We start from the raw sequence: 14377 nt of genomic DNA, 5'->3' as shown, positions 1-14377 counted from the left end.
TGGACTTCGCCTTACTGCGCATCAGTTTCCTCCTTCTGTTGTAGAGTTTGTTTATGGCAGAAGACCACCAGATTGGCTTCCTTTTTTTTTTTTTTTTTGAGTGAAGCATCTTGGTTCTATTTGGTATGTCGAGATGCATGCATTTGTGTACGTATTCATAAAGTGCACTGGTGCATGATTTGGCAGTCATCCAACTATTCTCCATTTGCATAGGTGGCATGAAGTTAGCCACATCTGTTTTTAGAACCCCAAAGTTAGCTGTGGAGAAGTTTTTCATGGTGGTTACCTTTGTGGGGGAGGGTGGGTGGGAGGGATGTGGATTTCCAAGGTGATTAGTTTGTGGTCAGATCTAAAAAGGGAGGAGTGGACTATTGGTGTAGAGCAATGGTCGCCCATGTTAGTAATAACCAGTTCAAGGATGTTGCTACCTTTAGTGGGGGTAAGAACAAGTTGGTCCATAGCATTGGAATTAATCAATTCCAGAAAGCATTGGGCAAGTGTATTGGTACGAGTAGTTTTCTCAGTTAATGGAGGGGTAGTTGAAGTCACCCAGTATGAGAGTGTTAGGTCGGACCCTAATGTTCTCCAGGGTGCTTAGGAATGTGGAGTGTGAGTCTTTGGACATGGCTGGGACCTATAGCAGGCTACAACTTGAATCGCTGTCTTACCCAATGTTAGCTGCATCTGAAATATTTCAGATGCATTATGTTGGGCTACAAGTCTGGAGGTGTGCGCATCCTTTATGAATATGGAAACACCACTACCATTGGAGCTTTGGTCCAAGTTCTGGGGCCAAAAGATGTGAAATGAGTTATAGCCTGGTAGTGCAGGGATGCTTTCTGCTGCTTTGAACCAGGTCTCTGTTGCAGCACAAATGTTGATGTTCTCCATTTTAAGGAGTGCTTTTTGAGATTTAGATTTCTAGCATTGAGCAGCATGACTCACAGATTGCATTTGTTTGTAGCTGTTACAATAGTAATTTGGTCTTCGGAACACCACCTAAAAAATGCACTATAGTGGTGGCAAGAGTCTTGGCCAGTATCCGGAAGCCCAGGGATGACAGATGCAGGCCATCTCATGGATTGACCAATTATGCCTTACCAGTACCCACTATCAGGCTGTACCCACTTTCTCAAGGAGGGTTAGAACAGTCAAAGCCAGGGTGAAACTGTGGGTTCCCATACAATCATCTCAGTACTTGATGATAGTGTATTATACACCTTATCCAGCAGGGGCAGTCTTTTCCAGAGATGGGAAGAGGCACTCCATGATGGAAGTGTTTCTCTGTCACATTTTATTTATCTTCTGATGAATATTAGGCATCTGGGTATGGTATTCATATAAATAGTAGACTTGCGGAGATACAGGACAACTAGGTCTTTAATAGCAAGGAATGTGAGGCATAGATATCCCCACAGGACTCAAAATTATATTGATTAAAGGGACAGTGCTCCCAGCCTTTCTTAGTAGCTCAATGTCTTTAAACCTGTGATCTTCTTAGTTAGGAACCTCTGGAGTGTTTCTAGTTATTTGATATGCCTTGTTCCAATCAGAGTAGAGTATAAAGAAACAATTACCTCTTTAGAGCCAGATGATATTCCCTAGTCAATTAGCAGGTCTATATCAGATAGTCGAAGTTCCGTAACTCCGAATACCTAATCTTTGAACCATTATGTTCGAAGTTACAGAACTTCGACTACTGGAAAAAAATAAAAATACAACGGACAAAAAATAAATAGTTGTAAGCAGGGGAGAAACCTCCCTGCACCCCCCACACCCCCGCTACTTAAATATACCATCTCTGAGATCGCACCACATTGAAGTGAATGGAAATATCCACTTATGGAGATTTCCATTCACATGCTCGAACTTTTACAAATTCGAACATATGGCCTCGACCATATGTGGTTCGAACTTGTAAAAGTTTGAGTACATGATAGGTACTTCAATTAGCTGTAGTAAGTAGATGGAGTTTCTGACTACTGTTGTTATTCTATGATTGAAAGCAAACACATTTTCAAACTGTGTTCCAAGGTCCCATGTACATTTTCATTCTGTAGTGGGGTGTTGTATATGCTGGATGCTGAGGGGAAGAGTTGCCTCTAAAATGAAGATATTGCACTTCTTAACATTTAATTTGAGTCAACTTTCAATACACTGGGTGTATTTAACCCTAAGTTCTTGAAGAAGGCTTTGGGTATCAGATGGAGAATTGGCAATAACTCCAAGTTTGCAATTCCCTGTAAACTTAGGTCCTGGTTTCAGGCCTAGAGATCAGTAAAATAAATGCCATTAAGGAGGGGTTTCAACACTGAGCCCTGCGGGGGGAGGCATCACTGGTTGCTTTCATACTTTCTGATGAGTCACCTACAACTCACACTATGTGGTTTCTGTTTTTTAGTCTGTTTCCTAGCCATCTTACCACATAGCGAGCTATTGTTAAAGTGTTAAGGTTACTTAGAATTACAGCATTGGGTATGATATTAAGTGCCTTGTCCAGTTTAAGATATGCCATGCGAATAGCATGACAACTGTTGTCAGCCTACATAACTTTCTCAATGAAGTTGACCAGATTTATTAGTCAGGATCCTCCTTTGGCAAAACCAGACTACTGAGGGTTTGCATAATGAGATTTTTGATATCATAATTTATGAGGTCACTTATAATATGTTCCATGGCATTACTGATGAGGCTTGAAAGTTATTTGCTCTTTATAATATTTACAATTATTTTATATATGGTACCCAAAATACCCAATATTGTACATATATAAACATCATTAATATATATATATATATATATATATATATATATATATATATATATATATATATATATATATATATAATTATTTGTGAGTGTATACACGAATTAAAACATCCTCTTTATTTTCCTTTCTTCAGATTGGAACATCTTTTCATGTTCTGCTTATGTTGACACATTTCTACCATATCTTGCCATTGTATGTTCATATGCAAAGCAAATAGTAATTAAAATGCTTGTTTTAAACACCTTTATAACACTATTATAATGAGATGTCTGTATTACTGGTTTATTACCTAGGAGTTGCTGCATGAAAATGAGACTCAGCAATTAGTGAGATATGGAGGAATACATGTCCATGAACTCAATCATATTACTGCCATTTTGGCACTGAAAGAAAATCATCTTATGCAGCTATCCAATACATTTTCAAAGCTGTTTCCAGAAGACGTAAGTATTTTATAATTGTAAAAAGAAAACAAGAGACTGATGTGCTCATACTGAGCTGTTTTAGTATTCTATGTGCTGAAAATGTTTACACTGTTGTTCAAAATCATTATGCGAAACTGTTGACTATAGGAAATAAAAACTTACTTTTTTTCATTGTAACAGACAAAAGGCAGACATAGGCTGAGATTTACAAAGAGCCACTGAGAGTAGTAAGCCCTAACATGGGTTGCTACCATGAGATATTTTGAATTCATAGACCAGTCCACCATCATGATTCTTCACAGCTTGCAGGATCACCATGATGGGCCACCTCCCCAGCCATGCTAGAGGCATTTCGGGGAAATGGCGGATGCTAATTAGCCATATGCTCTCCCTCATAAATGCCTGCAGTGCAGAGAATTTATACTGTCTAGCTATTTAGAGAATTGATCACCTGTATAAAATAGCACTAGTGGTCTCCCATTGTTGTTAATGAAGAACACTGCTTAAAGAATAAAATCAGGTACGTGTGTATGGAAAGGTAGTACAGGGTGTGTATAAGCAAATGTGTAGGGTGTGTGTGTGAAAGTGAGTAGGTAGAGTAGGTCTGTGTGTGAAAGTGGGTGAGTATATCTGTGTGTGTGTGTGTGTGTGTGTGTGTGTGTGTGTGTGTGTGTGTGTGTGTGTGTGTGTGTGTGTGTGTGTGTGTGTGTGTGTGTGTGTGTGTGTGTGTGTGTGTGTGTGTGTGTTGTGTACTGATGAATGGGTGTGTGCTCATGAGAGTGATCTTATGAGTGGGAAAGCGTATCAGCTCTACAGTGAATGCTTGAGTATGTGTGGGACTACCTGTGAGTGTGTGCATATGTGTGTTTATGTGTGGATGTATGCGTGCGTGTGCATTAATGGCATTAATGGCTGAATATGTGTATGCATGGGTGAGGGGGTTGCTGTCATATCATAACTTCCCTTCACTAACAAGGAAAGCCTGTAGTACTGTTTTGTTATGCAACAGTACTCATTAAAATTGCTTATTAGAATAACTAGAATGACAAAGACATCAGAGAGAAACCCAGTCAGTATCAGTTATCTGAGCAGTACCCTAGTGGGCATCCAGTATAATGTAGCATCCTGTAAGCTAATATAATTAATTATAGAATTAAATCAAACACAGTTATAAACAAATGCAAACTGATCAAGATATAACATTATTCATACCTGGAATGCTAAAATATGATGACATATTTGATGGGTGTAGTGTATGTTCTTCGCTTTAAACATTTAAAAATGATAATGTTTAAGATGTACCTGAGAAAATAATTTCTTTATATAACAGCATTTACCATCTCGGTAAACCAGTTTAAACCAGTTTTCTGTTGTGATGTTCCCAAAGGCAGCTGGCTATGTGTAGTTATTTGTACCCTTCCTTGATCTTCTGATATCCCAGTTCTGTCTGACCTAATTACCCCTGGCTAGGGCCAAAGGCTGCTCCCCAGTATCCAGGGAAAGACGGGTTTCCTGTTTTTGCATCATCCCTGCTGTGTGGGCGACTATCTCCAGTTTCATATAGCCTGAGAGTTTTTGTGTTCTTAAAACATTGTCATTGATAAATAAAGCTAGAACTAGTAACCCAAGCATATTTGCATTTTACAATGTGCATATTTTCCCTAAGGATGCTGGACTAGTGTTAATCCTAAAAGTTCTAAAAACATAATTTTAAATTGACAATCTATCTAACTTACATAACATTTTGCACATTGGGAATGCATTCAGTGTATGCTAGAAGCATCAGCTAATTTGTTAATAATAAAACTTCATTGTTTTTCAATAGTACATTGTCTGCAAGAAAGACATTTCCACAGTATAGATTTTGAAGATATTTTTGTAGCTCAGTCATGCATATGCCTTCCAAAAAATACAAAGGGCCAGATTCCTAAAGAGTTGCTCCCAAAAGAACTGATCTCAGTGTAAGTGACTTACTTTGGTGTAAGGCCTATCTATAAACAGGTTTACCATGGGAACCAGATTCCAAAACATCTGCTTTCAGCCTGCTGTCAGTGTAAGTGGTCACTTACATGGACCGCAAGTCTTTTGGAATCAGAGCCAAAGTCATTTTTTGTAAAACTGTCTTGACTCATTTTGCAGTTTGAGCCTTACTTGATCTTTTATTTATTTATTTATATTAATTTATTTATTTTGACTTTGTTGGCTGTCTGTATGTTAGTGACTGAAATGCAGTCAGAGTAAGGCAGTTGATAGAGACGATATGTATGATGATGATTTCCACGGACTTGGGAGCATACCTCTGTCAATGTCTTAGCTCAAGTATCTGGACAAAGTCAAAAATAATAGGTGTACCATGATCCAAAATCAAAGATTTTAAATATTGGTCTTAAAAACTTAAAAGGTTTTTCATTTGCGTGCATTTTCTGAAGGATGTGAGATCTGAAAATCAAATTATGTAGTGACTTCAATCCTCAATTATTTGTCAGAAAACTACAAATTTTGCGAGGAACAAATCTAAAATATGTGGCAAAAATCTAGACATACTGTGAAAATCTGTATTGTTGAGTGGTATGCTTGGGAATGGCAAAGACATGACTGGTCATCCTCTATGTGTTAATTTAAAAATAAAAAATAGGCTTGTTTTTTAAGGAGGAGACTATTTTGAAAGTTGCAGAACTTTGGGATGGAGAAAGACAATCGCTCAGGAAAGTTGAGAGCAGAGATTCATGATGTGATAGAATCTTACATCATTATGCCAGGAAGGGATGTATGGAATAAAGATGTGCAAATGAACAATCTGCTTTGTGTGAGATGGACAGATGGAGGCCTTCTGTAAGAATGGGGGACTTATGTGGAAGAAGGGGGATAAGTGTTAAAGAATAAGTTCACAAAAAGCAGGAAGAGGGCAGTACTATGGGGAATGGCCTGTATTGAGTGAAAGCCTAAAATGAGTGAATTGCCCACAGCTCAGGGCTTGGGTTAATACTTTTTTATACACTTATGGTCATGTGTACAGGGAGTGAAGGTCATAGTTATCAGTGAGGGAATGATCAGTTGCTACTGAGACCTGGTAAAACTAGAAATGTAGTTCTAGAGATAACAGAGGGAATTAATACAGGTAGTTAGCAAGGTTTTCCTGACCTCCATTTACAACTCCAGTGGAAGAACTCTCCTAACCCCCCTGCCACACACATACACAACTATCCTTAATTAACTGTCATTCCTTCAAGATCTTATGTTTGTCCAAGCCAGATTACCAGTATCTCAATTCATATGCAATATTATTATTCTAATTGATTTGGTTGATATCAAGCATGTGATGTTCATTGGCCTAATCTCCAATCTATTTCACAAGTATTCGCCATGTTAATATTTCTAATTAAATATGCCTTATAAACTTTTAGAGTTAGTTTTAACATTTTTGCTGGTCTTGATTTTACCCTGTCAAAGATTTTTTACATTTTAGGCCATGTGACATTAGTTATATTTTGGACTACCACTCATTTGAGCTTTACAAGAGGTGGCAGGTGTTCACAGACTGATCTACACAGTTTCCCTTTACCCTGTTGTACTATTGAATTATTTGGTAAGTGTTTCTGAAAACTGCGGTATTTGAATGGAAGCTAACACTTCATCACTGAAACTCTTAATAATTGCAGAAACAACAGAAAGAAAGAAAGAAAGTAAGACTTAGGGACAAAAATGAAGAAAAAGAAATGTAATAACTTTCGTTAATTTTTAAAATTTCTCATTTTTCTAGTAATCCAAAAATGAGGTCCACGTTGTTGCAGGCACCACAGAGTAAAAACGATCATATACAATATAACTCGCCTATCTGATAATTTTTCAAACACCTAGCCCTAATATTGACTATTGTGGGTGGCTTTACCTCAGTCCCCAAAGTCTTATTTGTGCATATTACCAGTTTTGATAAAAATTCTTTATTTGCGACTCAGTGAAGGAAATCTTTTAGCCAACATTCTGGGTCATGACATATTTTGCTCTGTCATGTTCAATAAAGCAAGTGGCAGAAACAGGTGTGCACAACACTGTTACTGAGTTTTGTACCTTTGCTATATTTCTGATCCTATATATTTGCATTTGCCTAATGAGTTCCTTAAGCTCTGATGGCTTTAATTTAATTTATTTTAATTTTAATACATACTAGTCAGGATTGCTTTTTATTTTTTATTTTTTTACCAGTGCTATAAACGGGATTTCTCATTTATTTATTACCTGTTATTACATTTCTTTTTCTTCATTTTGTCCCCAAGTCTTACTTTCTTTCTTTCTGTTGTTTCTTCTCACTTTCTTTAACTTTTTAAAAATTTCTTATTTTTCTAGTAATCCAAAAATGAGGTCTACGTTGTTGCAGGCACCACAGAGTAAAAAACGATCATATTGACGAACCACGAGCAGCAACCACAGTAAGATACAGCCAATGTTTATCCAGTAAAGGAAAATTGTTAAGTGCTTTCACCCTGCAACTAGGGAATTAATCAGAACAATTACAGAACCAAAGACTGCTGTTCATATGTACTACAGAATTTATTTACTCATTTATTTATTTTTATATTTGTTAACCAGGGTATATCTGACTGGGCAGGTGCCATTTTTCTTTGGAGGCCTGGGCAGAAAACATCCGTATAGTAAATCTCTGAATACAGAAGAACTCTAGATATAGAAAAAAAGAAATGCAAACTGAAATACTACCAAACAAATTGTTATAGTAGATTGTACATAGGAGGAATAAGAATGACATAAATCAATAGGTTGATATTTGCCTGTGGAACTGGGGAAGGTGCAAACATGTGTGAGTATGTAGATCAGTAGAGTCTGGAGACTTTATAGTGTCATACTAGTCTGCTGCTAGTATTAGAGGAAAGGGTGACAGTGATAGGCCGGTGAAGTGAAGTAGGAGTGGAGAAGGAGTAAGATGGGGTATAAAGAATTTAAAGAGGGGGTGAAAGACGGGGAAAGAAGAAGGTGAGGTGAGAGGGAACCAGTGAGAGTGAAGAGTGAGGAGGTGGGGTTGAGAGAGTTAGGTTTGGTTTTGGCAAGAGCAGAGCCATGAGTTCAGTAGTGTTTCTCTTAATGCTTTTTTTAAAGTTGAGGATATTTGATATAGTTGTGATGGTTAGAGGAAGCTTGTTCCAGGCTAAGACTACTGAGTAGCTGTATAGGTTTTTGCCTATTGTTCTTTTGGGCTTGTAGATTTCCAACAGAAGATGGTCAGAGCTCTGGAGTGGGTGTTTGGGAGTGTAGTAGGTAATGAGTGATGAGACTGCAGGTGGGTTTGTTAATAATGGAGTGAGTAAGGAGCACTTGAAAGAGGAGCAGCTGGTGAGGGATCTCAAACCAATTTAGGGACTTAACAGAAAGACAATGGTGTGTATTGTAGGGTTGATTGGCAGCAAACCTATAGTCTTTATTATATAGCAGTTCAAGTTTAGATTTTAGGAAGGATTGCAGGTTGATTAAGATAGGAGAGGCATAAAGTAGAGTAAGATGAAGGTAGACATAGGCAAAGGAGAGTCCTCAAGTCCTTGGTGAGGAATTTTTTGTTTATGTAGTCAAGATGAGTTTTTGATGAGTTTTTATACAATTTTGAACACGTAGATCAAATTTTAGTTGGTCATCAATGATGATGCCCAGGAGTTTGGTGTGCATTTCTACATTTATTACAGTGTTGTCAATGTGATAATGAAGGAAGATTTAAGATGAGAGAGAGATATGGGGAGAAATAAGAGAAGTTTAGTTTTTTGGGGGTTGAGTATAAGTTGATTATCAGTTAGCCACCTTTTGACAGAGTTGAAGGAGTTTTGGGTAATGGAGTGGAGGTGTGAGAGATTATCAGATGTGCATATGATAGTGGAGTTATCAGCATATCGTATAAGAGAGGACTGAGAGCAGGATGTGTAGAGACAGTTAGTAAAGATGTTGAATAGTAATGGTCCAAGAATGGAACCTTGTGGTACTCTGGTATTAACAGGGAAGAAATGTGAAAAGGAAGAGAGCCTCTTTACAGACTGCTGTCGGTTGGGAAGGTAGCTAGAGAACCATTTGAGTGTTAAGTTAGAGAAACCAAGATCAGACATTTTAGTGAGAAGCTTAGGGTGAGAGACAGTGTCAGAGGCTTTGGAGAGGTTAAGAAATAGGCAAGATACTAGATTATTGTTGTCTCTGGCTTGTGAGATAGTATATGGCTAGGGCAAAAGCCATGTTGGGTTGCAGTGAGTAGATTTTCTTGTAGAAGATGTTCAAGGAGTTGTTTGTGTATGCATTTTTGAAATATTTTTGAACGGGGGGACAAAATTGTTATGGGCTGTAGTTTGAAAGCTCAGTGGAGTGTCCTCCTTTGACAACTGAAATAGTGAAGAAATGTTTCCCAATACAAGGACTGTAGATTCTTGGATAGATCTGCTGATAAGGATTGAGATAGGGTAGTCTATTGAGTTAGTGGATAGTTTTAGGAAGACAGGTGGTAGATTGTTTGCTGAGGGAGAGCAGAGCTTTAACTTGATCAGTAGTGATTTGATGTAGGCAGTGGGGACAGGTTTGAGAGAAAAGGTAGGTTTATTGTCAGGGGGAGAGAAAGAGAGGAAAAATGAGTTTGGAAGTGTAACCATTTTGGGTTAGTTTGTTAACAGAGTGAATGAAATAAGAGTTGAGTTTAGTGATGGTTTCAAGGGGAGAGTTATTTGTGCAAGAGTTTGGTATACTGGGAGAGCCTGGGTAAAGGATCATGCTAATGGTGTTCCAGAATTATTTTGGATTGTTGTGATGGTATGTTTGTAGCTTTAGACAGTAGTTTTTTATCATTATTGACTTGTTTTTTTTTTTTTTTTTTTTTTTTTGTAGTGTGGTTTTGGAGTTATTTGTAGGTTTCAAGGTAATTGGGGGACTTTGTTTTTAGCCAGTTATTCCATGTAAGCTCCTTTTTGTGCATTAGGGTACATGTGGAATGAGAAAGTCAAGGTGCATTGAGAGATTTCACTCTGATTTTCCTAAGGCGAGCAAGGGAATTCAGAATGTCCAGACAAATGCAGTTGAATTTCAGCACAGCATCCTCCAGTGGTAGGTTAAAGAAGAAGGGACAGTTTTTGGAGGAGAGTCTATCGTTGAACTCTAGCTGAAGTTAGTGAAACTATGACATTGTTTATATTTATGTTGCCTAATTTGGTGGAGAGTGCCTTTGAATGCTGGTTAGAAGTCGGTCACTGATAGAATCAGGCAATGTTTTGGTGTTATAGTAGAGGTTTGGATTGGATGCTAGGATCCAGTCTAAAACAGAGCTGGAGTTGGTTGATTTGCTATAATGGGTAGGGGTTGAAATAAGTTGAAAAAAGCCATAGATATTTATACTGGAGATAGGGGAGTCAGTGGTCAAGGTTTCATTAGATATGTAGTGGGTGATCTGGGAGAGAACATGTTCAAGAATGGAGATGTTATTTTACAGGAGGTAATCCCAACAATGGAAAGTTTTTGTTGTTGTTTAGTTTGCAGCTGGTTAGTAAGAGTTCAGTATGGTGAAAACAGGGTAGTGATATGGACAATATGGAAAAGTTAAGCTGGTCTGAATATATTATGTCCTCCCCCTTTTTGTGGACCCAATTACACCTCTTACTTTTTTGTAGACCCTATCAGAGCAGAAGATACTGTACCTGTGGGGGATTTCATTGTCTATGATGTGGGGTTTAAGCCAAGTTTCACTGAGAATTATTATGTCAGGTGCCTGTTGGGCAATCCATGAGTGAAATTTCACTAACTTTGTTGAGAAGGCTATGAATATTCATAGAGATTATAGTTAAGTACTTGGTTGATGATTTGGAGTGAGTTGCAGATGGAGGTGTGGAGAAGGTGTCATGAAAGGGAGAGGTGTCAGGGCCAAGGTTAGGTTGAATATTTCCAGATAAGATTATATTTTTGCTGATGTGTAATACTGTAGGTATGGTGGAATTATTACTAGTGTATTTAGGCTTAGTTTTGTGAGGGTGTGGGGGCCAAGTAATTTGAGAAGTTTAGGTTAAATAAATGGGGTATTATAGAGATATGGTAAGGCTTCTCCATGTTACATTGTGGGTGGTTAAGAGTGGGTGGTAAGTTTATAGGAGAGATTTTAGTTTGGTAAGAGGTAAGGTGAGAAAGTAGAAGAAGCAGAGGAGTAGTGTCATGGATGAAAATCATGTTTTGGAAGGGTGGGAAAGGAGGAGTGATGGAAGTGAAAGCGAAATTAGTAGGGTAGAAAGGTGGGAATCAATGTAGAAGAAGATGCACATAGAGTGATAGGCAGTGGAGAGGGTGTAATTGCTGGTGGTAGAGCTCAGAAAAGTAAGAGAAATGGGTAGGGTTTACAAAATATGTGTAGTTTAGAGTGAGGGTAAGTTGTATGGGAGGAGTTGGGCAAGCTACAGGAAGAGGTGTGGTTAAGAAGAAGATAGAGTGTGTCAGTTGGTTGACATGAACAGGTAGAGGATGTGTGGCAAATGGGGAAAACAGAGTGTGTCAATTGGTATGGATGAACAGGAAGAGTAGGAGTGAAATGGGAGGGAAAATGAAATGTATGAGTATAACTGTATAGAGGTGGTGTGGGTTGAATTTGGGGTAGGGTATGGGAGTGGAGTGAAGCCTGAGCATAGCGAGAGCTGAATGGAGTGGTCCGAACTGGCATGGGTATAATACAGTAGGAAAGAGAAGAAAAAAAAATCAGTGAGTAGTGGAGTTCAGTGAGCTAAATGGTAAGAAGTCAGGAGAGGCTATAGCATAATTATTACGGAGAGAAGGAGAAGTAAAGAGACAGAGTCAAGAGCAAGGAACAGGTTAAGCTAGAGGTGTAGAGATAAAGGGAGGAGAAAAAGTAAGAGAGGGAATATTTTAATGAGGGCAATGGATGACCTGGAGGAATTGTGATAAAAATGGTGGTGGAGATGCTGGGCAGTTGGCTTTTTAATGGAGGAGGGGGTGAAAAAGGTTTAGATATGAATGGAAGCAGTAAGACACTGCTTACAGGAACAGGACTTATAAGCATGTATCAAAGTCACTACTCAGAGTGGGAGTGAAATATGTTTGATTTAGGCAGTATCCACATTAGGTAGAGGATGCTAGCTGTTTTGTTTCGGGTTCTGTTTAGGGACTGGTGAGGCTGCAACTGTAATCTTGCCATTGGCAGTGTACACACTAAAAAGATAATTACAAGAATATGTAAGTTTATTTATTTATTTTATTTATTTATTATTTATTTCAATTTGATTACCGGGGAAGTCCACTGGGTCAAGAAGAACCCATTTTCAGTGGAGGCCCGGGGAGAAAAGCTCCAAAATAGAATAACCAATACAAAGTTAAGAATAATACAATGATAAATTCACACAGCAGAAAACATAATAAGATACAGTAAATTCAAATTTACAATAGAAAGTACACTCAGGCAATGTAAAATACCTATTTACAATAGAATGTAGACACAGAAAGAACATTGAGTATGGAAATATACAATGGAATGTACACACTGCAGGAGTTCCCTGAGGAAACAGCAACATTGAAGATTTTTTTTTAGGTTGTTAATATTTTTGTCCAAACAGAGTGGTAGGAGTATGCTAATGGCATAGCTGGAGTTCGAGTGTATAAAGGGTGCAGGAGTAAGGGACTTAGTGTAGGGACTTAGTCAAGGGGAGCTTTGAGATTAAGTAGGGTGTAAACAAGGACATTTCCTTTTTGATGATAGGTGTAAGAAAAGCTGGGTTTTGAAGTGATCTAAGTTAGGTATAGTTCTAAGAGAAGGAGGGAGAGAGTTCCATTTTCTACCTAGAGAGAATGATAGTAGTTGTTGGCCAGCAGGATGTTTAGGTCTAGGAATGGTGATTAGATTTTGGTGTTCAGATCTTAAAGATCGTTTTGGAGTGTAAGGGGGGAGGATGGAGGATAGAGCAGGGCATTTTTCTGGGTGGAATATTAGTTTAGGAGTGGTTGTTAGTTGGAGATAGTCAAGGTGGTTTGGGAGTTCTAGCCAGTTTAAAGATTGAAGGTAGAGGCAGTGGTGGGTAGAGTTTTTAGACTTGGTGGCAAATTTAGAGATTTTATTATAGCAGGCTTCAAGTTTAGATGAGAGGGAGACTGACAGATTAGAGAGGAGAGGGGCTTCATAAAGAAGTGAGGGTAGGAGGAAGCAGGTAGCTAAGGTTTGCCTGGAGGATTTGGAAAGAAATAGATTATTTCTGTAGAGCATGCATAGTTTTTGGTGTTTTTTATGTTTTGTTGAATGTGGAGGTCGAATTTAAGGTGTTCGTTTATGGTTATGCCTAGGAGTTTAGTGTAGGGGACTACTTCTATAGGAGTGTTAGATTGGCTGAGGATGTTAAAAGAGTTTTTGTCCAAGGACGAGGTCTTGGTAGGGAGGAAAATTAGTATTTTGGATTTATTGGAATTCAGGGAGAGATGATTTTGGTGCATCCAGTTTTCTGTAGTGGAAAAAGCTGTTTGAGTTCTAGAGAGAAGTTTGGCTAAGTTGGGAGCAGCACAGACTAAGGTAGAGACGTCAGCGTATTGAATGACAGTAGTGTCAGGGAGAGCAGTGTGAAGGTTATTTATGAAGATGTTGAAAAGTATGGGACCGAGAAAGTTACAGCAAAATAACACAGGTAAGGTGCAGAAAACTTAGTTAAGCATACTTATTGTCCATCTTTCAAAGTGGGGCACTGGAGAGAAGTAGCTGGGTGTAGCAGTCTTTGAGTAGGAGCTGGAGTTTTAGTTGTATGACTGGATCAGTGTGCCAGTATTGTACAGTGGGTTATTGTCCACCTTTCAAAGTAGGGACACTGGAAAGAAGTAGCTGGGTGCAGCAGTCCTTCAAGCAGGAGGTGCATTTTTAGTTGTAGAAATGTATCCGTTTGCCAGTATTGTGCAATGGGTTACTGTACATCTTTGAATGTAGGAGTACTGGACAGAAGTAGCTTGGTGCAGCAATGTTTCAAGCAGGAGGAGGATTTTTAGTTGTAGGAATGAATCAGTCTGCCAGTATTGTACAGTAAGATAGTCATGTGAGGAAGTGTGCTCACTGTCAAGGGGACACTGCTGTGCCAGGTTTGTAGAATAGAGGAATTAATAAGATAAATTAGAATATAAATCAATAATTCAATAAAATAGTTTAATTACATCCAGGACAAAGTATAAAACATTCACAAAATAT

The 14377-nt window shown here is 38.4% G+C and overlaps 1 protein-coding gene across 1 annotated transcript in view; it reads left to right on the top strand.

Annotated features, from left to right (window-relative positions):
* LOC122808494 overlaps positions 1–14377 on the top strand; it is a 666541-nt gene that overhangs the window by 425318 nt on the left and 226846 nt on the right. Inside the window, exon 22 of the mRNA XM_044079450.1 lies at positions 3064–3213. Coding sequence (XP_043935385.1) covers positions 3064–3213 — 150 coding nt within the window. The remainder of the gene's footprint in view (positions 1–3063; positions 3214–14377) is intronic.

The sequence above is a fragment of the Protopterus annectens genome, chromosome 8.part0, assembly GCF_019279795.1.
Source record: "Protopterus annectens isolate FY-2018-M chromosome 8.part0, PAN1.0, whole genome shotgun sequence".
In the NCBI taxonomy this organism is placed as follows: Eukaryota; Metazoa; Chordata; order Ceratodontiformes; family Protopteridae; genus Protopterus; species Protopterus annectens.
The sequence above is the reverse complement of the archived record's forward strand: the minus strand, read 5'-3'. Positions and strand labels throughout refer to the sequence as shown.